Source organism: Phyllobates terribilis, unplaced genomic scaffold (assembly GCF_046119375.1).
Source record: "Phyllobates terribilis strain yellow unplaced genomic scaffold, ASM4611937v1 Scaffold_2__4_contigs__length_985480577, whole genome shotgun sequence".
Taxonomy (NCBI): Eukaryota; Metazoa; Chordata; class Amphibia; order Anura; family Dendrobatidae; genus Phyllobates; species Phyllobates terribilis.
In genome coordinates, this window is record NW_027362762.1 from 794852414 (window position 1) to 794878576 (window position 26163).

Below are 26163 nucleotides of genomic sequence, written 5' to 3' on the forward strand. Positions count from 1 at the left end.
GCATTAATCAGAGTCTAGCTGCACCATTGCAGTCTGGTATGTTTTTCTCTGAATCGCTCTGGCATTGCTTTAGAGAAAATATAATTTGAAGAGCCGGAGCGTTCCAAGTGATTGACACATCTTTCTCATATGTGTACATTGGAAGAGAGCTACCAATCAACTAGAGCAATGTGAGGAGAAGCCAGCCCGGGGCCACACTAGACTAGTCAGGTCTCTAGGTTCCCTGACTGGTTCTGTAAACTATGGTTTCTCTGAGGGCTTATTCACGTGTCAGTATTTGGTCATAATGTTTCATCAGTATTTGTATGCCAAAACCAGGAGTGGAACAATCAAAGAAAAACTATAACTGAAAAATGTACACCTGTTCTCTGTTTGGAGACGCTTCTGATTTTGGCATACGAATACTGATGAAATACTGACCAAAATACTGATGTGTGAATAAAGCCTTACATGCAGAGTGCTTCAGAGAAAAACTTACCGGGCCTCAATCAGGTAGCCAGGCTCTGATTCATAATGCCAATGGTTTGGGTTTCACTAAAAGGTTTCCTTTAAAAGAGCATGTCCTTGTGCAGTGTTTCCAATCCATGGTCTGAAGTTATAGTTTTGTTATATGCTTTATATACTTTTTATATTCTAATTTAAATTAGTCCAATAATCCAAAACGTAATTATTTCCAATTAATGCTGAACTAAAATAATTGTACTGTACCTGTCTCTTTGCACAAACAATATTGTATATTCTAAAGCAGTTTGCCCATATTATAAACTGATGTCATACTGCTATAACATGCCATCACTTTAAAATTGCGATAGTCGAACCTCCACCAATCCTGAAAATTAAGGAAATACAGCATTGGCTTCTCGCTGTGTCCCCTTTTTTTGTTATCACTGTTCCAAGCTGCTTTGCAATGCAAGGAATTACAGCTCTGCCCCATTCACTTGAATAGTCACCCAGCAGTTACTTGCATGACATTGTACTCTGTCCCCTTCAATGTTAATATTGGTTGGGGTCCTAGAGGTCAGACTCCTCTGATCATAAAGTGATAGTTGATCCTAGTGATATGTCATCACTTTAGAAGATTGGAAAATCCTTTGTCCCGTTTGTTTTCTCCCAGTTGTATTCTCACTGGTTATTTGCTTGTTGCTTATTTGCTTACATGTTTTTTTCATACAGTTTAATTCTGGTAAACGGTGCCAGTTTTATTATACTACGGGCATTTTTAGCCTCTCAATGTCTTCTATTAGGATGGCATATGGCAGTGTTCTGCTTCAAACACCTTGCTTGGATCTCAGCGCTGTGCAGTCTCTCATTTTATTTCCTACACAGTAATCAACGTGACTTGTGTCCTAGATACGGAGAAACCCTGTAGCCTTCAAACCGTTACACGACGATGTTCTGATTAGTGGCTTCATATTGCAATCATATTCAAATTAGAAACTCTGCATGGAAGTCAGAAAATGATAGAAATTTACCATGAACATTTTAAAGAGCCATGGAATCTTTTTATTTCTGTATCTAACATACAAGTTTACCCTCATGTTAGTTTATCAAGTGGTGCACTGGTGTCTCTGCCTTATGCCTCTCTCCCCCAGAAGAGACGCCGACCCTCTTACCGCCGCGACCTGGGTCCTGTATGCGCCTTCTCCTCTTCCTGCCTCCCACGCTGTGCCCACCCGGGGTGCGCGCACCGCACACAGATCCCCGGGCACTGTGATAAAGGGCAAGTGCGCGTGATCCATGTTTCTTAAAGGGGCCAATAGCCGGAGGACATCCACTACTTAAGGCACCTCCCACAAGATGTAGGTGCCTGAGCAATGTCAACTGTTAGTGTCTAACACTCCTGTCAGCCCTCAGGTCCCAGTGCTGCCTGCCAGCCTGTTTATCAGCCGTCCCCGCCTGCCTACCTACCAGCCATGCTTGCCTACCCGCCGTGCCTGCCTACCAACCGTGCCTATCTGCTGTGCCAGTCAGCGTCTGTCATCCTTCCTGTGGGAGTCGCCTGCTCTCACACGAGGTTGGCCCCGGAGTAGCACCTGGTTCACCTTCCCAGTCCTTCCATGGTTTACGCAGTCGACTAACCCGACATCTAGCCAAGGTCGGTCCGGGTGAGGCCCTAGTTACGCCTCTCCAGTCCCTCCTTGTACCACGGCACAGTGGTTCCACCACCCGGCACCGTAACATCAGGTTTCCTAAAGTGCAACTGCTGCCCTTTGCTATCATTTGACTTTTTTATTTTACAGAAGAGTTCTCTCTAATTAAATCAAATTATCAATGGGAATGTTTCGCAGTTAAATGTGATATTTGTGTGTTTTGTTTCACAAAACGTATACATTTTTCACATTTTAATGTGTTCACTGCAAGTGTTAACAAGCTCCTCCTGGCTCGCTGATAAATATTGGTAGCGGGAAACACAATCAAGCTGATAAGACTGAGCTACTGAGCATGTGTGACCGTGGACACTGAGCACATATGGCTGGATTCACATACTGCATATTTGGTGTAGATTTCACGTTCTTAAAATCCTCAGCATGTCTTAATATAGACTATTTTTTAATATCCTTGAATTAAAAATTTACTATCCTTCCCTAACAACACTAACTGATTTTCTCTTTTTTTTTCTACTTCCTTTTTCATCATGCTTCATTTGAGAATCCCAGTGCATGCTGCAGCCTCTACCCACACCCTGAAACTAAACGTCATCAGTTAGACCAGCGCCGCCCCTGCAAGTGAGTGACGTCACTTGTGGGGGCAGCGGTGGTCTCTGCAAGCCTGGTATTCTGACAATGCGCTCTCCTGTCTGCTTTTTACTGCTGATCTGAGCTGGTAACAGAGAGCGCACTGTCATTGTGCGCATCACACAGTGCACATCGCACAGGAACTAGTCCAGCCCCTGAAACAAGCGTCACTGGTGAGGGGCCAGGGTCACTGCCTCCATCTTCACCCCTGATGACGCTTTGTTTGAGTATCGCAGCATGCGCTGCCATTCTCAAACGAAGCGTCATCAAAAAGGAAGTAGAAAAAAAGAGAGAGAAAATCAGTTAGATAGTGTAGTTAGCGAAGGATAGGGATTTTTTTTATTCAAGTGTATTAGAAAATAGTTTAGATTATGGCATCAAATAGATAGCCATTAAAGATGAAAATACATTTGGATTTCGGACCACCCCTTTAACCATTGCCCAGACCAGGGATTTTCACTGTTTTTCTACAAGAACCTCACTAGCCAGGATATTATGATGTCTGGACCTTACCATTAGATGTCATGCATGCCTAAATTAAAGAAAATTCAATTGATTTGTTTTAGAATTTGTCTCCTGAACCTTTTGAAACATTAAAATAGAAGCAAAAGAAGTAGGTTATGTAGCTAAAAGATTGATTGCTGCTGCTAGAAAAAAGCCTGTGCACAAACTTCCTCCTAAAATGTGCTTCAGCTGTGACTGTGGAGAACCTCATAGTTTGAGACGTACTGGCCTAGACCTTCAGTTCCTGATTGTTTTACCATAGGGGATCCTGTGAGTCTCACTTTTTCCCAAGCAACTCCTATTCCCATTTCACCTAAAGAAAAACCTAAAACCATGCTGAGCATTTTTTAGGCACCCCAAAATAATTTTGCCTCCTGTTTTTTTAAATTACTCACTGATGCTACGCTGTGCTATTGAAACCAGGACACGTTATTTTGAATTATCTAATTTAATGTGTTTATCCCTAAGTCTTTGAAAGATTCCCCTTTAGTTATGATTTTTAAACGCAGGAATATTTCCTTGTTAATTAGCATCAAGATTGTTTGCGGTTAGCCGACTATAAGTCCAGAAATTCTTCCGAGCTGCTTGTATAATAAAGGCCATCTTCGGGAGTACCTAATTTTCTAAATATATCATAACGTCGTTAGCATATATTGAAATATCCCAAGGGCGGACACTGACAGCTTGGAGCCCCTGTGCAAGAAATGAGTTTGGGCCCCACTCCTTTTATGGCAACCAAGCTATATATATATTACATAGTCTCCTCTCCTTATGCATATTGCCGTCCCTTATTACACCTTGCTCTTGTTATGTACAGCACCGTCCCTTACTTATCAGTTTCTCGTTATTTTTGTTATTTATAGCCCCCTGTTCTGTATTACATACTGTCCTCTCTAGTCAGATATAGAATGAAATGACGGCTGATGGAGCATGGTAAACCTTCTTTTCTGATGGAGGCGGCTGACGGACTGGTCTTCTGGTCAGATTCTGCCCCATCAGTAGTCATTTTATATCTAATAAGAGAGGACTATGTAATAGAGAGAGGCACTGTTACTAACAAAAATAACAAGAATACACTTTGAAAAGGACGGTGTTATATGTAACAAGACATAATACTATGTAATAATGGGACAACACTATGCATAACCTGAGACTCACATCCAGCTAAAATAGTCGCTGGTGCCGGAGGGCCCCCCTCCACCTCTGGGCCCCGAAGCAGCTGCACTGAAATGTCTCCTTACCCAAAATGCCAAAAAATAAAGAAAATTAGATTGATTTGTCCTAGACTGTCTCCTGAAGCTAATGGAACTTTAAAATAAGAGTTTGTTAGGTAGCCAAATCAGAGATTGCTTCTTCTAGAGAAAGGCCAGTGCACAGATTACCAGATAAGCTTTACCACACCAGGAACTGTGGAGAGTCTTACAGTTTGGGGAACACTGACCTTAGAATATTGGCTTTTAATTTTCTCTCCATAAGGGAAACCCTGAGTTAAGTTTTCATTCCCAAGTAATTCCTATTGCCATTTTCACCTTAAATAAAACATGCTGAGCATTTTTGGCCAGTCCAAAATTATACTGCCATTCATTAACAGCACTTATGCTGCTGTGTTCTGAGTAACCTCCAACCAGGTTTTAAAGAAGACCTGTCATTTGCCATGAATATTTAATTTTACCTATTCTAAATGCTGCTGTTATCCTGACTCTGGTGTTATTTTTCTTTTGTTCATGCACGTCTCCATTTCTGTGATATGGCCCTTTTTTCCATGTAAGTGTCACGGTTGCACTAATCATGAAAACCTGGCAAGTATTAATCGAGCTTCCATGTACAGGCTTAGTGTAAGCCACTAAGTTTACCAGATTCCAGGGGTTGCCCTGGACTTTACTCTTTAACCCATATACAGGGAACTGGACTTATACAGGGACCTATTGGCTGGGGCCATGGAGTCAGCTGCGGGTCGCTGGAGCTAGCTGGCTGCAAGAAAGGGTCAATATGAAGAGATCACGTCAGGGACAAAATCAGAAAGTAGGTGAGTGGTCAAAATAGGAGCCGCGGTCAGAAATTGTGATACGTCTCAATAGGAGCAAAGACTAGGGCTATAGACCAATTAAGCAGAATTTTTCAAATGGAAGTAGAAGTCAGGGGCTCAGGAGTCTAAATAGCCAACAGCCCCACCGAGTGCTCTCAGGAAGGAGTAATCAAACCTAAACAAGATTTATTAACCACATGGGCATGCCCATCCAGCGGCTGAAGCAGAGGGGAAAGGATCTGGCACAGAGAGAAGAGTTGATGATCACGCCCCCTTGGTTAACAAGACTAGATTTACATAAAAAAGGAGGGGCCATATCTCAGGAATGAAAATATATATGAAGCAACAAGAAAGAAAAATAATGACAGATTTAGTTGAACAGTGGCATTCACATGGTAAAAAAATATATAACTTGTCTATTTCCAGTGACAAGTTCTCTTTAGGAAACCTCAAGGTTCCTGGAAACCACTGGCCCAGATCAATAATTAAAAGATGATTGGCCATAATATTAAACCCCGCTGACAGGTGAAGTGACTAACAGGAATTGTCAAGTGACAGTGGCACCTGTCAAGAAGTGAGATGTATTAAGCAGCATGTGCACAGTTAGTTCTCGAAGATAGTGTGTTGGAAGCAGGATAATGCACAAACGTAAGGATTTCAGCAACTTTGATGGGGCCAAATTGTGATTGCTGTATTAGGTGAAAAGCCACAGTTAGGAAATCACTGTTGTGATATACTAGGAGTTGTAGTTTTGTATCAGCTATAAAGCCAAAGTTGGGAGACCAGTGTTCTAGATCAGGGATGTCAGACTCAAACACGCAGAGGGCCAAAATGAAAAGCTTCGACAAAGACACGAGCCAACCAGTATACAGTATAATGGCCCACACAAAGTCCTCCATACAGAATAAAGGGCCCAACATAGTCCTCCATACAGAATAATGAGCCCCACATAGTCCTCCTTACAGTATTATGGGCTCCACATAGTCATCCATACAGAATAATGGGCCCCACATAGTCCTCCATAGAGAATAATGGGCCCCACATAGTCCTCCATACGGAATAATGGACCCCACATAGTCCTCCATACAGTATTATGGGCTCCACATAGTCCTCCATACAGAATAATTGGCCCAACATAGTGCTCCGTACAGAATAATGGGACAAACATAGTGCTCCACATAGCATTATGGGCACCACATAGTCCTGCATATAGAATAATGGACCCCAGATAGTCCTCCATACAGAGTCATGGACCCCACATAGTCCTCCATACAGAATCATGGACCCTACATAGTCCTCCATACAGTATTATGGGCTCCACATAGTCCTTCATACAGAATAATGGGCCCCACATAGTTCTCCGTACAGAATAATGGACCCCACATAGTCCTCCATACAGTATTATGGGCTCTACATAGTTCTCCATACAGAATAATGAGCCAAACATAGTGCTCCACACAGTATTATGGGCACCACACAGTCCTCCATATAGAATAATGGACCCCAGATAGTCCTCCATACAGAATAATGGACCCCACATAGTCCTCCATACAGAATCATGGACCCCACATAGTCCTCCATACGGAATCATGGACCCCACATAGTCCTCCATACAGTATTATGGGCTCCACATAGTCCTCCACACAGTATAATGGGCCCAACATAATCCTGCATATAGAATAATGGACCCCACATAGTCCTCCATACGGAATAATGGACCCCACATAGTCCTCCATACAGAATAATGGAGCCCACATAGTGCTCCATACAGTATAATGGGCCCAATATAGTCCTCCATACAGTATAATGTGCCCAACAGGGTCCTCCATACAGAATAATGGGCCCACATCGTCCTCCATACAGAATAATGGCCCCACATAGTGCTCCATACAGAGTAATGGCCGCACATAGGGGTGGTGGTTCTTGTGTGGCTGGCCAAATAAAAGCATCCTGCGGGCCAGATTTGGCCCACGGGCCAGAGTTTGACGTGTATGTTCTAGATAAAAGGTTAAATATCTTGGCAAAAGGTCATTTTCTTATAAAACAACGCCAGTCCACACTGCTTTAGGCTACGTTCTCACTGAGCTTTTGGTGCGTTTTTTACTCTGTGTATTTTCAGAAAAATGCAAGTAACCTATTTTACTGAATGGGGGCAGAAATGGTGCAGAAAATCTGTAACATCAAAAGCTCATTGTGTGAATGTAGCCTTATACAGAGTTTGCAGTTATCTTCGTTAGTCCACGTGCACACATTGAGTATTTGGAGAGTTTTTCACATCAGTATTTGTAAACCAAAACCAGGAGTGGGTGATAAATCCAGAAGTGGTGACGTGTTTCTATTATACTTTTCCTCTGATTGTCCCACTCCTGGTTTTGGCTTACACATACTGACCAAATACTGAACGTGTGCACCTGGCCTTATATAGTTCTCATGATTAGTCCGCAGTTGGTGAACTGCACAGTTTGCCAGAATGAATACATGAATCATATTTCCTTCTATTCATGCTGCACAGGGCAAAGCCTCTGTATCCTCTAATTTGACCAGTTAATACACATTTTTTGCATGGGTACATTGTATGGAACTGGCTTGTGACCCATAGGCTGTGCTTCCATGATTGCATTGGCATCATTCTTTTGGCTGGCAAATGCACCAGATTGTAAGTGGGTTTAAGAAGCTGAAATGAGCTGTGATAATAATGTGTAATAAGATTAACACTGAACCCTGTTGTACTTTTCCTTATTTAGAACATGCTTGAATTATTGGAAGAAATGCCAAATGGAGTTCCTCCGGAAAAAGTCAAGAACTACATTTATCAGCTCATCAAGGCAATCCATTGGTGTCACAAGAATGACATTGTTCATAGAGGTGAGAGGTTCTTATATCTACAGTGCTTCTAATTTTACAAGACGTAATCAGGTGTTGAGATCTTTGCTCTTTGGTAAAAATAACTTCTACTTTTGTAAAGTGCATTCTACGTACAGCCAGAAATACCAAATAGAAGTGGTCCTCATACTTTGTATTGTTTGTAACACTTTTTGCATTTTGTTATAATTGTTTCTTACATCTTTCTGTTTCAAATGTGACAACAGAAGACAGTCGGCAATACAGATGCCCATAGACTGGAACAGTTAAAATGCCAAATTTACAAACTATATATTTGTAAAGGGACTGGCAAACAATAATTGCAGTAAAGGATTGTAGATTCTAAAGGAGCTGCAATGTCAATCTTGTCACGTTCTTGCATTTGGATATAAGAGATATAACTAAGAAATACTTGAGTATTACTGATTGTAACTTGACAGAATAAGCCAAGCTAATATATATTTAGACAAAAAGCTTGGTAAGAAATGAATAAAATGGTGCAATTGCTATCTTCTAATATAGGTATTAAAGAGGTTGTCCACTACTTTTTCATGGAGGACCTATCCTTGCTGAACAGCTGTATCTGGCAGCAGCAGCCGCCAGCCGAAACTGCTAGATTGCGGAGTTGCTCTGTCCTCTGATAGTGGCCGCGGCAGGGTACTACACATCTGCCTCCTATTGATTTGAATAGGTTACGGACGTGCAGTACCATGTGGCGGCCACTATCCGAAAACAGAGCAGCTCCGCAATCGAGCAGTTACGGCTGCAGGCCGCCGCCGTCGACACTGAGAACAGCTGATCGGTGGGGGTGTCGGACCCCGACCGATAAGACATTGATGACCTATCTTAAGGAAAAGTCATCAATGAAAAAGTAGTGAACAACCTCTTTAAGTTACTCCTACTGCTTTTTTATTGATGGCTTATCCCCAGGATAGGCCATCAATATCTGATCTGCTACACCCAGTACCCTGCTAAGCTGTTACCCGCAGCGGCTAGAATTTCTTGGATCCTGTTTTAACACAGCAGCTCCGTCATTACTATAGTGGCCACAGGCAAATACTGCAGATCAGCCCCTATTCACATTAATAGGGGGTAGATCTGTAGTACCCGGCCGCTACCACTATAGTTTTGATGGAGCTGCTGTGTTCTGGCAGCATCCGAGAACTTTTGGCCGGTGCCGGTAACAGATGATCGGCGGTGGTGCCATGTGTAGCACTCCCAGCAATCAGGTATTGATGGCCTATTCTAAGGCTAAGCCATCAATAAAAAGTAGTGACCAACTTCTTTTACAATTTCATTCTTAGGCATCATTCATAACAGAACCAGCAAAAAATGGGAGAGTCCAAACTCTCCAGATTCATATCCTTGACAGATTAACAGAGGAAAAAGAAAAAAAATTGCCAACTTCCATAAATAAATGCAAAAAGTTTAATGGAAATCCATTTGAATAGATTTCCATAGATATGAATATGGATTTACATTAAACTTTTTACAATTTTTTTATAGACCCTAGCAAACTTTTTATCTTTTCTCTCTCTTATTTAAATTGTGCATGTGTTGAGATGTAACACTCAAACACATGTATGATTGTTTCAGTAGAACGAGATTTAGAGTATGTGCGTATGATGCGGATTTGAAGCAGAAATTTCCTGAGCGTTTTTGCCTCTCACTGGCAGAAAAAACGCATGCAGATTTTACATGTGTTTTTGATGCGTTTTTTACGTGCTTTTTTAAAAAAATGTTTTTGTACATCAATGAATGCTTTTTGGAGCTAAATAAAGTTAATGGGTGGGACATTGCTTAAACCACATAACTAGGTTGAGTATATTGGTTCATTTAAATGAGTAAAGAATTTGTCTGCTGTAATTCAAATAAAGTGTTTGCTCTGTGTCTATTTGTTTATTTAACTCCTTACTTTAATTTAATTAAGTTTGGTCTTGAAAAGGTCTGATTGACACCTTGTCCTCACCAAACAAAAGAGCTGGGTGTCAGCTAGTCCCATTCACCCAATCTTCATTAGCATTTCTATTCATGTAATTTATGCTGCTGCTTTAAGCTGTTTTTTTTTTTGCCTGGGAAGGTGCCGTTAGGCAAACATGGTCCCTGGACATTAAATAACATCCCACAGCTGGTTTGTTAGCCACTACGCCCTCCAATCAGCACTCAGCAGCGCTTTGAACGCAGCATATTTTTGTTGCGTCCAAAACGCGATGTTCTAATGCTGCAGTTTTGTTGTTGGTACATGTGAATCCACCACATATAATAATACTTCAATCGGTCAAAATCTGCAGTGGAGACTAGCGTGTCTGCTACAGAAATTGACATGCTGCAGATGAGTTTGGGTACGTGGCCGCGATCAGGAGCCGCTGCAGGTTTGACGCTGCGTGTTTATACAGCTTCAATCTCGCAGCATCCAGATGTTGTAGCATAGTGGATGGGATTTCTAGAAATCCCATGTCCACTGTGCGTGCATCACAGGCTGCGAATCACCCACGGACACTGACATGCGGCACGTCTTTCAGGACCGCAGCATGTCAAATACTCTTGCGGAGTTGCTACTCTCGGCAACATAAATTTGACCACTAGAATGTATTGAATGCGGTAAATACACATGGTTCAGTGAACACATGTGGATTTACCTGTGTTCAATAGAATGAAATGTTTTGGACGCAGCAAAAATTTGCGTCCAAGGAGCTGCTAAGTCCAGTACGTGGGCACAGATCCTAAAATAAAAAAAAAAATGGTGTGGGCTCCCACGGAGTTTTTATAACCAGCAGAGGGAAAGCCGACCACTGAGGGCTGATATTAGTAGCTGGGGAAGGGGCCATTAGCCAACAATGTTCCCTGGCTATTAATATCAGCCCACAGCTGTTTGTTTAGCCTTTACTGGCTAGATTACAGGGGGACCCCAGAAAAAAATTTACATGGGGTCCCCCTATAAAATCTAACCAGCGAAGGCTAAACTAGACAGCTGCGGGCTGATATTAATAGCCAGGGAAGGGGCCATGAATACTAGCCACCTCCGCGGCTATTAATATCCCTCAGCAGTCCCAGAAATGGCGCACCCATGAGATGCGCCAAATCTGGTGCTTAGCCTCGCTCTTCCCACTGCCCTGTAGTGGTAGCAGTGGGGTAATGGGGTTGGGGTTCACATCAGCCTTGTATTGGCGGCTGACGTGAAGCCCAGGTTAGTAATGGAGGGCGTCTATAGACCCCATTACTAACCGCGTAGTAATATGGTTGGCGCTTTTTCAATAAAAGACACTGCCATAATATTTTAATGAAATAAACTACACACACAGTTCTACAATTTTTTTTTATTACCCTCCGTCCACGAAGCCCTCAATCTCCTGAAAAAAATTAAAAAAACAAACAACCATATCCCTCACCTGTCCGACGTCAATGACGCAGTCCATGATTATGCCAAGTGTCCCGCAGCAATCTGGGTCACTTCTACAGCAGTGACATCAGCCATCACTGATGTCACTGCTGAAGAAGACAGCAATGTACACCGACAGGGGTGTAAAATCACCCCGTCAGTGTACATTGCTACAGGAGCTCACTGGGGTTGACCAGCTGAAGATCAGCTGATCAGCTGAGCAGTCACGTGACCATCAGCTGAGCGGTGACGTCAGTATCAGCTGCTCGTCACGTGACCATCAGCTGATCAGTGATGTCCTTGAAGGGCCTGGCAGCTCGGTACACTGCGGGGTGCGAGCCCGCTCCCTGCAGTGTACCGCTGGCCGACGGGGACAGAACATCGCTGGGGACCAGGAGGACACGGGGGGGGGGGGGGCACCAGACAGATGAATATAAACGTTTATTTTTTTATTTTTACTTTTTTTTTTTCTTTTGTTTACTACCACAGGCACGCGGGCTGGGAAGAGCAGACTGCTGCTCCCCTCATCCACTTCGCTCCCGCTGTTATCAGCGGAAACGGCAGTTGGATGAGAGGAGTATTAGCCTCCTCTCCCGATGCTGGTACCACCCACAGTGCTATTCCGCAGTTTTTTCTCTCCTATTGACTGTCATTGAAAAGCAGCAAATCCGCATGTATAGATATTATACCTGTGGGTTTGCTGCGATTCAATGCAAGTCAATGGGCGCGAATTCGCCGCATAATCGCGCAATAAATGGTAATGCTGCGGTTTCTACCGCAATGGTAATCCGCAGCGGAATTTCCGCATCATGTGTATGGTACATGCGGATTACCATTGCTATACAAGGCAGACCTGTTAACCAGCGGTTTTAATGCGTTTCCGCGGCAGAAAAAACGCCACGGAAGCGCATTAAAACCTCATCGTGTGCACATACCCTTAGTTTGGGTATAAGGGTGTCTAAACAAATGAAAGCAAAATCTGCTGACCTGCTGATTTCGGTTGTATCAACCATTACATATCTGTATGGCTGCTTCCCAATTCTCCCCAAACATATGACATCAGAGGCATAAAGTATCTGACAAGTTGTATTTCCACATGCCCAATCCTTTGCTTCTAACAATAACATCATTCATCTACTAATGTGAGACATGAAAGCACATTTAGTTATAATGGCTTATAAGGCATTTGGAAAATAGCGCAAAAATGCTGGTGTTGTTTCTGTAGCAATTATAAAATAGATTGATTATTTAAAAAGAGATCCTGATAATTTCCTATTAATATTTGTCTTGAATGACATTTTAAAGAATTCCAAGGTTTAAATAGTTGCAGTTGTTTCAATAAACTTTTACTTACCTGATGGCCAATGCAATGACTACTTTTTTATTTACCCAAATCATGTTTTCCACCCAAAAAAAAAAGTTATAAAGTCCTGGCCATTAGGTGTATCCCTCCCATTTGACTTCCCATACCCTGTATCTTCTCTAGTGTCACTTATCTTTAGCTAGAGAGATGCTGAGATGGTTTGCAAGTGGAAAGGGCATGAAAGAAAGGCAGACATTCAGATTAGGAGAGTCAAGTTCTGTGGGTGGAGCTAGATCTGTCTGCCATTCAGTGGCTGCATCCAATCCTGTTTCTGAACACATTGCAGGAAGGTAACAGAACCTTCTCAAACATTATATTATTGGTCCATCTTTAATTACACACATGCTGACTGTGACCTACTCTGCTGGCAAGGCCCTGGCACGCATGCTGCTGGTCTGCCCCTCGCTATCACACAGGATTAGTCACCACAGGTTTCACTTTGTCTATTCGCAACATACTATTTAAAGAGCCCAGTTTTTAATTGGCCACACCTCTTGAAAAAGCCCAGAGGGTGAAACATATGTCGAGGTGCCACAGGTCCCCCGTGCTGGTACCTGGTACAGATTCAGTAAATAACATGACCTCAGGTATCAACCACTCATATTACTGTAGATATTATTTGCACCATTTCCCTTATGTCATTTATGATGTGTTGCATCTGTCCTTACTATATTCTATCAAGATTTACTATTAATAATAATAATATTATTATTATTATTATGATTATGTGAAAGAGGAGGAATACTAGTATGATATATCCTCCTTCCATGCTGCAGGTAACAATCATGTGCTCCCAGGGAGCTTTTAGTCATACTGATATTCTGTGCTGTTAACACAATGCAGTTAAATGGTAGCTATTGTAACTATAAAGTTAGTAAATACCAAACTAGATTAACATATGGTCCTTACAATACATATTCTAGATATTACATTGCAGATATAATTATTTCATCTGCTAACTAACTTGTCTGACTGTAATGCAATTGTCACGCAAAGTGTGGGAACGACTAAGTGCAACACGAAAGGAAGAGGGGAAGAGAGCCCAGACACTAGGGAAAGGGGGAGACTGATCTGATATCAACCTGTCTCCCCTACCATCCCTATATTCGTTCCTCACTAATCGCCGAACAGAAAACCTAAGCCCTGTAAATCTCTAGAGCTAGGCCCTGGATAGGGAAGGGGGTGGGTGAGCACTGGTCAGTCCACACTATAAACTAAATACAACAAGGGAGAAAAACACAAGGTGAAGAAACTTCGCTTGAGCAGACTTCAGAGAGATTTCACCAAATGTCCTCCAAAATACCCGATCATCCCTATAATGGTTCCTCACCAATCACCGCACAGGAACATTTCCCTAGCGCTTGGATAGGGAACGGGAGGGGGGATGAGCACTAGTCAGTCCCCACTAGCAACTAAAGACAACAAGGGAGACACACGGGCAAAAATAACTTAGCTTGAGCCAACTTCAGAGAGATTACACCAAACGTCCTCCTAGCATCAGAGAGGAAGTAAGCAGACTGCAGAAGCTCCAAGCCTTCACAAGGGAACATGTGAATATCACCGGCCCCTCCCTGCTGCAAACTGAAAGTATTTAAACACCCAGGCCTGGGTGTCAAATAGCAGGAGGGAGGTAGCAGTTGGGTCCTAGTGTGAGACAGATTCAAGAAGGTGTCTGCAATGCGAAACGAAGAGATCTTCTGCAACCAACTGCAGGACGACTGTCTGTCACATCTGACACACCCGTGACAGCAATGTACCTTGTGGAAGCCTTCAGCTACTGCAGTCATATGACTTATCATCTTTCCATATTGGGAAGATATTAAACAATTTCATAAAGTATGACCAATTTTGCTTATATTTAAGTATGGTGCCATATCGTGGTTTATAATGTAAATCAAGATATTCTTTTATATATACTCGTATCACTACAATTAGATTAGAAGGGATATATGGCTAAGTTTTACTTTATTTTCATTTAAAGATGTACTGTATACTCTGACAGGGACTGGGTCATTAAGATTCGACTGTGCTACCTGCAGACTCTGTTTTTTTTTTTAGCTGTCTGCTCACTATGTATATATATTTCATACTATAATGTTTAATAAAGTTAATATTTTTGAGATCACAGATCATCTCCCTTCCTTATTCTTTTTGCTCTCTCTTCAAGGAGATAATTGTAGTGGATATTACTCCACTTTTCTTTTTTGGTTTACTATATTGCTGTTTAGGAATTATTACATTTCATAAGAGGATTTTTTAGGTTGTTTAGTTAAATAGAACGTTAAATGCCTTTTATACCATTTCTTAACTATGTAATGTTTGATTGGCCATTCATATAAAAAGTTTATTTTAGAATTTCTCTGTTAAGTCATTTTTCAGACTGTCTGCGCAAACAAAACATCCATGACTTTTCCCACGTTTTAACCCCTTCACAACATATGACGTACATGTACGTCATATATCGCGTCCCTGACTTTGATACAGGCTCGCAAGCTAAGCCCACGTCTTTCCCTGAAAATGATGGCTGATTTAAGCAGCCATCATGTGCAGCTAGGCTCTGCCCATGGCTGTTAACCTGTTAGATGTGCTGTCAATCTATGACAGCGACATTTGACAGGCGCCGGCAGAGGGGCGCATCATCCACGTGCCCAACGGCGCGTCCGTGATGTGATCACGGGTCACCAATGAGTAGTCACGGCAGCCAGCGGTCTGTTGAAGACACCTGTACTAGTAATGACGATTTCCTGTGAAAGCCAGCCTGTACTCGTTCATAGGAGATCGTTATTTTCACTGTACACAGCAGAACTGCTATGGATAGCACAAGTAATCATACGATCACAGCTTCTAGTCCACTAAGATGATTAATAAATCCAGTAAAAAGTAAGAAAAATAAATTTAAAAATATGAACAAAATAAAAAAACACAAGTTCAAATCACCCCCCTTTTGCCCCATTGAAAATAAAACAATAAAAAAATACATCTATCAGAGTATAAATTAATCCAATCTGTAAACGGCGTAACAAGAGAAAAAAATCAAAATGCTAGAATTACGTTTTGGTTTTTTTGCCACAACATTGCAATAAAATGCAATAAGATGTGATCAAAACATAGTATCTACCTAAAATGGTATCAGTAAAAATGTCAGCTCAAGCCACAAAAAAAGAATCCCTTACATAGCACCATATCCCGAAAATGAAATCGTTACCAGTCTTGGAAAATGGTGACACAAGCAAAGCTTGTTTTGTTTGTTTTTTTTTTTACAAATTTCCAATTTTTTTTTTTCACTTAAATAAAAAAAAAAAAATAGATATTTGGTATCTGTGTAATCATACTGACCGGGAGAATTATATTACTGTATAGTGAGCATGGTAAATAAATAAACCCCCCTCCAGAATTGCACTTTTATTTCAACTTCAACGCACTTGGAAGTTTTTTTTCCTGCTTTCCACTGCATCACATGATAAAATGAATGATGTCATTCAAAAGTACAACTCGTCCCACAAAAAACAAGCCCTCATATGGCTATGGAGACTGAAAAATAAAAAGGTTATGGTTCTTGGAAAAACGGGAGGAAAAAAAATAAAACGAAAAATCAGTGAAGGGGTTAAAGGCAGATATGTGCGTGAATGGGGGAAACCACAACAAATAACTTAAAATTAATAACAAACAAATTATTTACAATGTTCAAACAAAGAAAGATAAAGCACTAAAAAAACAGTGGGCATGTGGAATTAGCCATATAATCATGTAACAACATCACTAAGGATCAAATGCTGGGACCTTTGTAGCATATAGAAACTGTTACAGTTGAAGTCATCAGTTTTATATAAATCTTTTTTTAGGCAATATATAAGCCCAGCTTCTATCCAGCACTTATTTACTCTTTATTGCTTTCTCTTTTTCTATAGCCTATTTTCTCTACCTTCCCTGAAATAGTTTCTCCCTCTCCATGCTCTAGAGATTTGTGTACAATCTTTTCCCTATCCCCCATTCCTGCTGCTATCTCTCACAATGAGAGAAGGGGGAGGAAGAGCAAACAGAAGTCAGAACCAGGAGCAGCAGCTCTGATTCATTTATAACATTTTTGCAAAAGCACTGAGCTAAATATAGGACTTACTGTAACTACAGTGACGAATTGTAGAAAATTGCAATGAAGACTATTTAGATAGTTGCTTAAAAGGAAACTGTCAGCAGATTTTTGCTATTTTGCTATTTAATCTGAGATCAACATAATGTAGGAGCTGAGACCCTGTTTCCAGGGATGTATCACTTATTAGGCTGTGTGCTGTATTTTCAATACAATCAGTGAATTATCGCAGGAGATTATCACTACTGGACTTGGTGTCTCATGCAAGGAAGTCCAGTTAATCCGTGTAACCCCACCCCATGACTGACTCATTGGCTGCTTGCACAGTATACACAGGAAGCTGCCAATTAGGGGTGCACGTGGCGATATACACATCTCAGTATTCTGACCAGCACTACATCTCCCGCACAGAAAACAGGGATTCTATCAAAACTACACCAAGCAGACCAGTAAGTGATGGATCGCTAGAATCAGGCTCTCTGACCCTATATTGGGCTGCTCTCAGATTCCATGGCAAAACCTGCTGACAGATTCCCTTTACCTATGTACTTGGGAAGGAAAAGCACAATAAAAAATATCTTTTTATTCAAGGTGTATATAGTTTTTAGTTTAACAATATTTTTTGAGTACTAAAGTTCATAAGCACCCATGCTAACTAGTGTGTCATAATTACGTAAGCATTAGAGCAGCAAATGGAACTAACACCACTGGAGTGGGGAATGGTGACTAAATGCAAACATAGATAAATACTCCTCTGCGCTAACAATGCTAAAGTACTGAAAACCTATGGGTCAGAAACCAGTGGGGTCCGCAACTGAAAAAAAACCTTAAATAAAAGTGATATTCTTGGTGTGCTGTATTACAGCTTCATACAACTTGTAGATTTCGGGATGCTGTCATGCAACTGTGTGAGACCTTACACTTGATTCCTTTCATAATGAATCAGTGGTCATTATCCACAGCTATTTGTAAGCCTTGTTGATTTTGATAGTTTGCTTTGCATTTGATTTAATGAGCACATGTAATGCTTCACCTCTAGAGCTGGATATCAAAATGGTCTAATTTTAATGCTTTGAAAAACTTTTCATACCCCGTGAACTTTTCCACATTTTTCGTGTTAAACCCACAAACTTAAATGTTTGTTTATTGAGATTTTATGTGATATACCAGCACAAAGTAGCAAGTATTTGTGACATGTAAAGGAAATGATACATTTTTTTTAATTATTTTAAAAATATAAATATGAAACTTTTGATTTGTGTTTGTATTCAGTTCCCTGTTATCTGATACCCCTAAATAAAATCCTGAGTGACCAATTGTCTCCAGAAATCACATAATTAGTAAATAGACTCCACCTGTGTGTAATTTATTCTTAGTATAACTTCAGCTGTTCTGTGAGGTTTGTTTGAGAATATTAGGGATCAAACATCATCATGAAAACCAAGGAACACACCAGACAGGTCAGGGATAAAGTTGTGAAGAAGAGTAAAACATGATTAGGTTATATAAAAAAAAATAAAAAAAAATAGCCCAAGCTCTGAATATCTCATGGAGCACTGTTCAATCCATCATTCAAAAATGGAAGAAGAAAGTCACAACCGCAAACCTACTAAAACATAGCTGTCCACCTAAACTGACATTCCAAGCAGTGAGAGCACTAATTAGCCTGTTAGAGGCTGCAAAGGACTTGAGACTGGGGCATAGGTTCACCTTCCAGCAGGACAGTGATACTAAACATACTGCCAAAGCTACAATGAAATAGTTTAGATCAAAGCATATTCATGTGTATGCATGGCCCAGTACCAGTCTAACAGTCCAGACCTAAATCCCATTGATAATCTGTGGCATGACTTGAAAATTGCTGTTCACAGACGCTCTCCATCTAACCTCACTGAGCTAGTTTGAAAAGAAGAATGGGCAAAAATATCTGCCTCTAGATGTGCAAAGCTGGTAGAGACATGCTCCAAAACATTTTCAGCAGTAATTGGTGGTCCTACATGTATTGACTCAGGGGGGCTGAATTCAAATGCACGTCACAATTTTCATATTTATATTTTTAAAATCATTTGAAAACCATGTATCATTTCCTTTACACTTCACAAATACTTGCTACGTTGTGTTGGTATACCACATAAAATCCCAATAATATGCATTTAAGTTTGCAGGTGTAAAATGTGGGAAAGTTCACAGTGTAGAAATACTTTTCAAGGCACTGTATAAGCAAGATATGTCAGAAGTTTTAATATTTTTCTTTGCATACATAAGTCATAAAGATGTTATTTTGTGACTTCTGATCTCTTGTTTCTGTCTCGTAGACATCAAACCAGAAAACCTCTTAATTAGCTACAATGATATCTTAAAGCTTTGTGATTTTGGTAAGTTACTTACAACACAAACATTTTGTATATATTTCTCAATAAGGAAAACATTCTCATTTAACACTAGCCATAAATTAGTAAATAAGTTTGATTACAAGAAATCACAAATGCAGTAGCGTATCTAAAAAAGAAAATATAAGTAAAAATTGGAACTAACATAGCTATGCATAAATTGGGCCTGTACTGTGCGCATATCAATGATTAATATCTGTTATTTCAATATTGCTGTCTCCTATAATTTGCCATTTATAAAACGGGTTGTAAAATGGGTTGTTCAGCTAAAAAATATATATAAAACACCTACATGAGTATAAGGAGCAATATATAAGGGGCCAAAATGCACTATTAAATTCAAGAATACCTAAACAACTAAGGCTCAAAATCAATAAAAAATCTATACCCTCTGACGAAGCTTGACACGAAATGCACGTCGGGTGCATTTTCTTTGATAGGTAAAGTGTACTCCATGCCACTGTGTATTACTATTATTATGGGTACTTTTATGTGATATCACTCTCTCCCTGTTTATCTGGCTATTTTGGCTTGTACCCATTGAGTATCCGTCCTCAATACTGTGATTGCACACAATATAACTCTGTATTGATTTGTAGTATTCACACAAGGGAGTTTTTTATCACTTACTTACCTTTAGTATTTTATGTCTGACTTTTGTGCTTTTAATTATTTTGTTATCCAATAAAGAATATATTTTTTATTGATTTTGAGCCTTGCACATTTCTATTTAGGTATTTATTTATTTATTTTACTCACTTATATAGTGCTATTAATTCCACAGCGCTTTACAGACATTATCAGCACTGCACTGTCCCCATTGGGGCTCACAATCTACATTCCCTATCACTATGTCTTTGGAGTGTGGGAGGAAACCGGAGAACCCTGAGAAAACCCACGCAAACACGGGGAGAACATACAAACTCCTTGCAGATGTTGTCCTTTGAACCCAGGACCCTGGCGCTGCAAGGCTGCAGTGCTAACCACTGAACCACCGTGCTGCCGGTATTTAGGAAATATATATTTAGATGTCAAAAGATTGGTATAGGGGACAGACCTGCACTCAAAAACCTCCCAACAGTGAGAGTGCTGGCAATAACTCAAATACTTAATTGTGAGAATAAATGGGATTAGAAATAAATAACTGATTGCCAGATATCACAGTGTTGAGATCCGTTTACTTTAATATAGTATATAAAAATACCTCTTAGCATTGATTTAGACTTATATTAAAGGGGACCTGGCACCGGGGATTTTCCCAATTTATACTATAGCTACCATTATTACTGCCTCTTTTACAGTGTTTAAGTATTAGTTGTATATAAGCCTCCAACCCCCTCTGCATTGCACAAAAAGTCCTTTTTTATAATCACTCCATACAGTTCAGTCCGGTCTGATGGACATCGCTGGTCTTTCTTTGGCGCCTCCTCTGTCACTGCAATCGCCGTCCTCCTGCTTGCTTCATCTGGACGACACCTCCTACGTCAGCTACACAGTATCCCCAATCGCGCTCCTGCGCAGGTATCCTTCTCTGTGCCCTTCTAAGGGCAGAGCAAAATACTGTGATGTGCATGCGCCAGGAGAGGCCAAAGAGCGCCGATGACCCCACGTAAAGCCAGTACATACGCATTACAGTACTTTACCCTCAGCAGAGCAGAGTGAAGTACACCTGCACATACGAGCGATTGGGGGACACTGTGTGGATGACGTAGGACGTGTCATCCACATGAAGCCAGCAGGAGGACGGGGATTGAGACGAGAGAGGAGCTCCTGAAGCAAGACCAGCGGTGCCCATTGGATTGGGCCGCCCTGTATGGAGGGATTATAAAAGGTATTTTTTGGGCTATGCAGAGGGAGTTGGGAACTTATATACTACTGGCTAGAATACTGTAAAAAATCATTAATGGTGGCGGCTGTAGTTTATATTGGGAAAGCCTGGTAACAGGTTCCTTTTAACAGTATAAAACCTGATAAATTCTACATGTACTGAATAACAAAAATCTGGTACAAGGAAAAAATGTAAAAATACGAAGAAAATTGTAGCAGTAAAAATAAAAGAAAAAGTCACTTGTTGTATGGCCCTCACAAATAATAGTCAATTTTTACTCCAGCCAACTAAAAAATGTTGGTACAGTCTTAAAAGATTGCATGCATTTATTGTTGTTGAAGATAGATGTAGTTGCTATTGCAAGAGATATATTGCTGTGACTGGTGGTTAAAGTGCATAATGCTAATATATCTGAGCTGGAATATTGTATAAAGTTGGTCAGATTATGATGTCAACCAAACACATATATCTCCGATCCTTCCTCAATGGCATTATATTACAATTATGATACTCTAAATATATGTAGACCGGATTAAAAACTCCCTGGACCAGATGAAATCATTATAAACCTTGGACCAGATTCATCCAAATCAAAACTACTTTGAACCGGGTGACAACATAATAAACCTTGATTGCCTCTGGTCCAAGATTTATTATATTTTCATCCAGTCTAAGGTATTTTTGATCCGGTCCATGTATGTTTAGAGTGTATAAAAAGAGGAATTGATGAGTATCGCAATATAGATGCCATTGAGGGAGAAGTGGAGGTATGGTTTGAAATTCGTTTGACGGACATCCTAATCTAACCATGTGTCTTCGATATTCCAGCTCAGATATCTTAACACTACACACTAGAGTCGCGGGTCCACAAGTCGCAGCATTTCCAATTGCATCAGATGTAGTAGCATCTCTACATGGAGTTCACGCTTTGAGATCACTCACAATTCGAGCGTTCCCGCATCTTCCTGAAAACTGTGTAAATTGAGTGAATATGAGAGCTATCACGGAGATGCAACTGTATGGTGTACAGCTAGAGTGGAACTGTGAGCTATTTAAACCCCCTCGAATGCCATGTTACACTCCACTATTCAACCACAATAAATGCAGACAATTTTACGACAATATTATTTAACCGCATCACTTCCAGTTTGGGTTCACCACAGAAGAGCAATTCCTGTGTTGGCATGTGACCTTTTTATGAACGGGCGTGGATGACTGGCCCATGTCAGTTCCTAAACCTGGCACCTTCTATGTCAGTGAATCCACCACGAAACAAAAAGTGGCTTGGTTATCTATTGAAACACAACAGCCAGCCTTGTAGACATCATTAGTTACATATCTAACCTAAGGTGGAAGTAAAACAGCAGGGCATCTGTGGACATTTGATAAGGATAGTATGTGTGTAAGTTGTATATTATTTCATTAAAGACATCTACAGTAAATAGTTTTCTTCTACTTGGACAACCCTACTTTTAAGGGGTCATTGATGGTGTTTTGACTGCTAGAACATCCATCTCTACACTGATGCAAAATGTGAGGAGCCAATGTCAAGTAAAGTGCTCCATAAAGAAAGACATGATGTACTTTTTTTATTCAAAGGGTCATACCCCCAAAAAATTAATTATAACCTATCCATAAAATGGGAGATAAATGCTGATCGATGGGGTCTGACTGGCTGGAACTCCATTGTACCTGAGAAAAAGGCTCTGGGACCCTGAAAACAGGCTCTGCAGTCTCATTCTGAATGGAGCAAAGGTTCTCATGCTATGCCTCAGGGGTGTACATACCATTGGTGCAACTTGTGCAGTCACACAGGGGCCCAAGAGGTAAAGGGGCTCAAAATTGTGCATTATGCTGAGCTATTGGACTGCAAAGAGCCCATGTGTTGTTCGTGCACAGTAGCCTCTTCTGCCTGTGACTGTTCTTGCTCTACTTCCATTTCATTCATTGTTAATGGGGCTGCCGGATAAAGCCGAGTAAGGCACTATAGATACGGATAACTTGTGGTTTAGGGAATAACTCTTTAATCATGTTTGCAAAGATGAGAATGAAATATTTTCTTTTTTCAGGTTTTGCACGGAATTTGTCTGAAGGCAGCAATGCCAATTACACTGAATATGTGGCTACACGATGGTACCGTTCTCCTGAGCTGCTTCTGGGGTGAGGATTTTACTAAATCATTTAAAAGATGACACTTAAGTTGCTTAGAGATTGTCTGTCAGGAAGGAACAATTTCACCTTATGTGGAAGTCTATTCTTCTGATACCGACACTCGCCAGGAGGCAAAAGTCAATAAGAAACTATGATATGCAGGAGGACACTTACTGTGTTTTTAATGGGATGGGATTTTTTTTTTGTTTTTTTATTCAGCGTACTTCCAGTTTTTTTTATATTGCTGCAGTTTTTCAAATTTACATTATTCTCTAGGTATGGTGATTTTTCTGTCACTTTATGGCATTTTTTACCCATGAACTCCAATTGTTTTTCATTTTTAATTGGCTAAAAGAACATGTATTAATGTGACTTTTTATTTTATTTGTTGTTGGCTTTTTCATGTGACTCTATCAGACATTTCATAATCATTAAACCTAATGACTTATGATGTTTTAAATGCAAGTTAAAAAAGGACACAGGATCATCGAGTTTAATCAAGTATACATGTTTATAACTAGAATAGCATCCAGCTCTTTATTAAATGCTGATATAGTGTCTACCGTTACTACTTCTTGCGGTAGGTTGTTCCACAGTGACTACACGAACTGTAAATATCCCTTTCCTATGTAGATGTCAAAATTGCCTATTCTACTCACGTAATGAATGTCCCTAGTCCTTTGTAAGGTCCTTCAAAGGAATAAGTCATCCTCCAGTTCTTTGTATTGACAACATGTAATCTTACATCTAAACGATATCACCTTTTTTCTAAGCAGACAAGTCCCTCTTTATTAAGGATACCTCCCATCCCACTTATTAATCTACTTGCCCGCCTTTGAACTTTCTCTAACTTTCCAATATCCTTTCTAGAGCTTGGAGCCCCAAACTAGATCCCATGTTCCAGATATGGCCTTGAAAAGTGTGTTTCTAAGGGGTTAATATAAATTATAGTAATAATATAATCATATAGTAATAGTAGTACAGAAATAAGAATTATTTTGGAAAAAATACACCAAAAAACACCCTCCAAAGAAAAACCACTCATGCCTGCCATGTCATAGTGACCTCTTTCAAATGGTGGTACCCTATATTAGTCGATTGCCTGTGAACTCTGCGCAAAGAAAACTGAAATTCCCTGCACTCAGCGGAGACAATGATTCTGATTTGCTGCCCTTCTTTAAAAAAAAATGTTCAATATAATTTTTCATAGCATTGCATTCTCTGTTATACACAAGATACATCATTACTAAGGTCTAAAACGTATTGTGAACCACCAAGAAATAGACCCAAGCGGCACATGATTGGCTCCAATGTCTGCTCCACTTGGAGCTCTGCTGTAGGTGCTTATTATTGTGATAGAACCTGAGTTTACCACTGGATCCTCTGATGGACCATTCTGGTCCTAGATGCTTGTTAACCCATGTGTTTAATTAAAATTGCCTCTGGCAAACATGAGAAGTGCTTGGTCAGTGATGCAAAGTAGGGCTTTTTAATGACCCAGAAAGAATCCCTATTTATATTCATGGTTAGTGGAACATATCCTGTTGCTTCAAACCATTAAACACTACCTTTACCTGGTTTCCTGAGGTCGGTTCCCTTCATGTAGTTCCAGGAATCATTATATAAAAGAGAATATTAAAATTCACTAAAATAATTGGCATATCTGTAATATTGAGCCAGATATTCTGCCCCCATTGTTCATTGCAGTCTGGGAATTATTCCAAAGAATAGCAAATTAATTAGCATTTTCTCTATCTCTGGATTACATTGTTATCAGAGTGATGAACTATGTTTGTCTTCAAGGTGATTCTATGTTAATTTTGTTTAAAGAAAGAAATGAATAAAGATCCGAAGATACATCTACCATTGTCTTCTGCTGCTGAAGCTTGGTCATGATTATACTATATACTGTATATTATACTGGAGTGACTATATGAAAGCTTAGACATCCTCTGGTTCTTTAGGATGTGACGCACCCCTGGGCCTGTGTCGCGCAGCGTTGCGCACGCGGGAGCTTACCCGGAGCCGGATCTGTTGAGGGTTGTAGTCTCGTGGCGGTGACCCGGTCCGTGCCCAGGGAGTGAGACTAAGTGGCGCTGTATTAGCGGTAGATGTTGGACGACTACGCCACCCGTTGAATGCTGCGAAGGAGCTGCCGCTGCAGGGCAGACCGCTGAGGCCGGTGGTAGGATTGTGCAGCGTGATAGTATCACCCCCAACGGGAGGGGTATGGCCTCAGGGCAGCCGACGTGGATGATGGGGTAGCAGGAATCACTCAGAGACGATGCGGTGTAATTCAGGGTCTTTACTGGTGATAAAGATAGACCCTCCCGGAGTACTGGCTAGCGATCGGGGCCTGGTCAGTCCTTGAGCAGATGGGATCTCCCCTGGCCAGGCGGAGTTGTAGGCCTCCCAAACTGACTGTACTCTTCTGGCTACCTTGCTAGAGGCGGGTATAAGTAGCCCACGTCCCTGAGTGTACCGTGTGGTGCTCACCCGTATGGCCGGTGACTCGGGGCCTTCTAGTGGCGTCCGCTCCACGACGGCGGTGCTGGTCCCACGCGTGTGACCGTGCCTTCGGGTTTCTTGGCCAGAGGACCTGAAATCCCCTGCCGGGCGGTTTCTGCTGCTGGGTAAAGATTAGTCCCCACAGCCTCGGACTCCGGGTCCGGTGATAGCTTCTCAGTCAGGGCGAGCTCTGCAGCTGCCAGCCCCTGACTCCTTATAGCACTGCTCCCACAGAGCTCCTGATGTTCTTTTCCTATATCTGCTTCTCTTCTCTGTCTCTACTTCTTCTCTACTCACTAACCCTGCCTCAGCCCTAGGTTTATATAGGGG

At 41.0% G+C, this 26163-nt stretch overlaps 1 protein-coding gene across 10 annotated transcripts in view; it reads left to right on the plus strand.

Moving 5' to 3' along the window:
• Window positions 1-26163, plus strand: part of CDKL5 (cyclin dependent kinase like 5) — a 407568-nt gene that overhangs the window by 312055 nt on the left and 69350 nt on the right. For all 10 annotated transcript variants that reach the window (XM_073667428.1, XM_073667416.1, XM_073667414.1 and 7 more), the window contains 3 exons: window positions 8010-8130; window positions 19272-19331; window positions 23244-23334. In XM_073667428.1, coding sequence (XP_073523529.1) covers window positions 8010-8130; window positions 19272-19331; window positions 23244-23334 — 272 coding nt within the window. The remainder of the gene's footprint in view (window positions 1-8009; window positions 8131-19271; window positions 19332-23243; window positions 23335-26163) is intronic.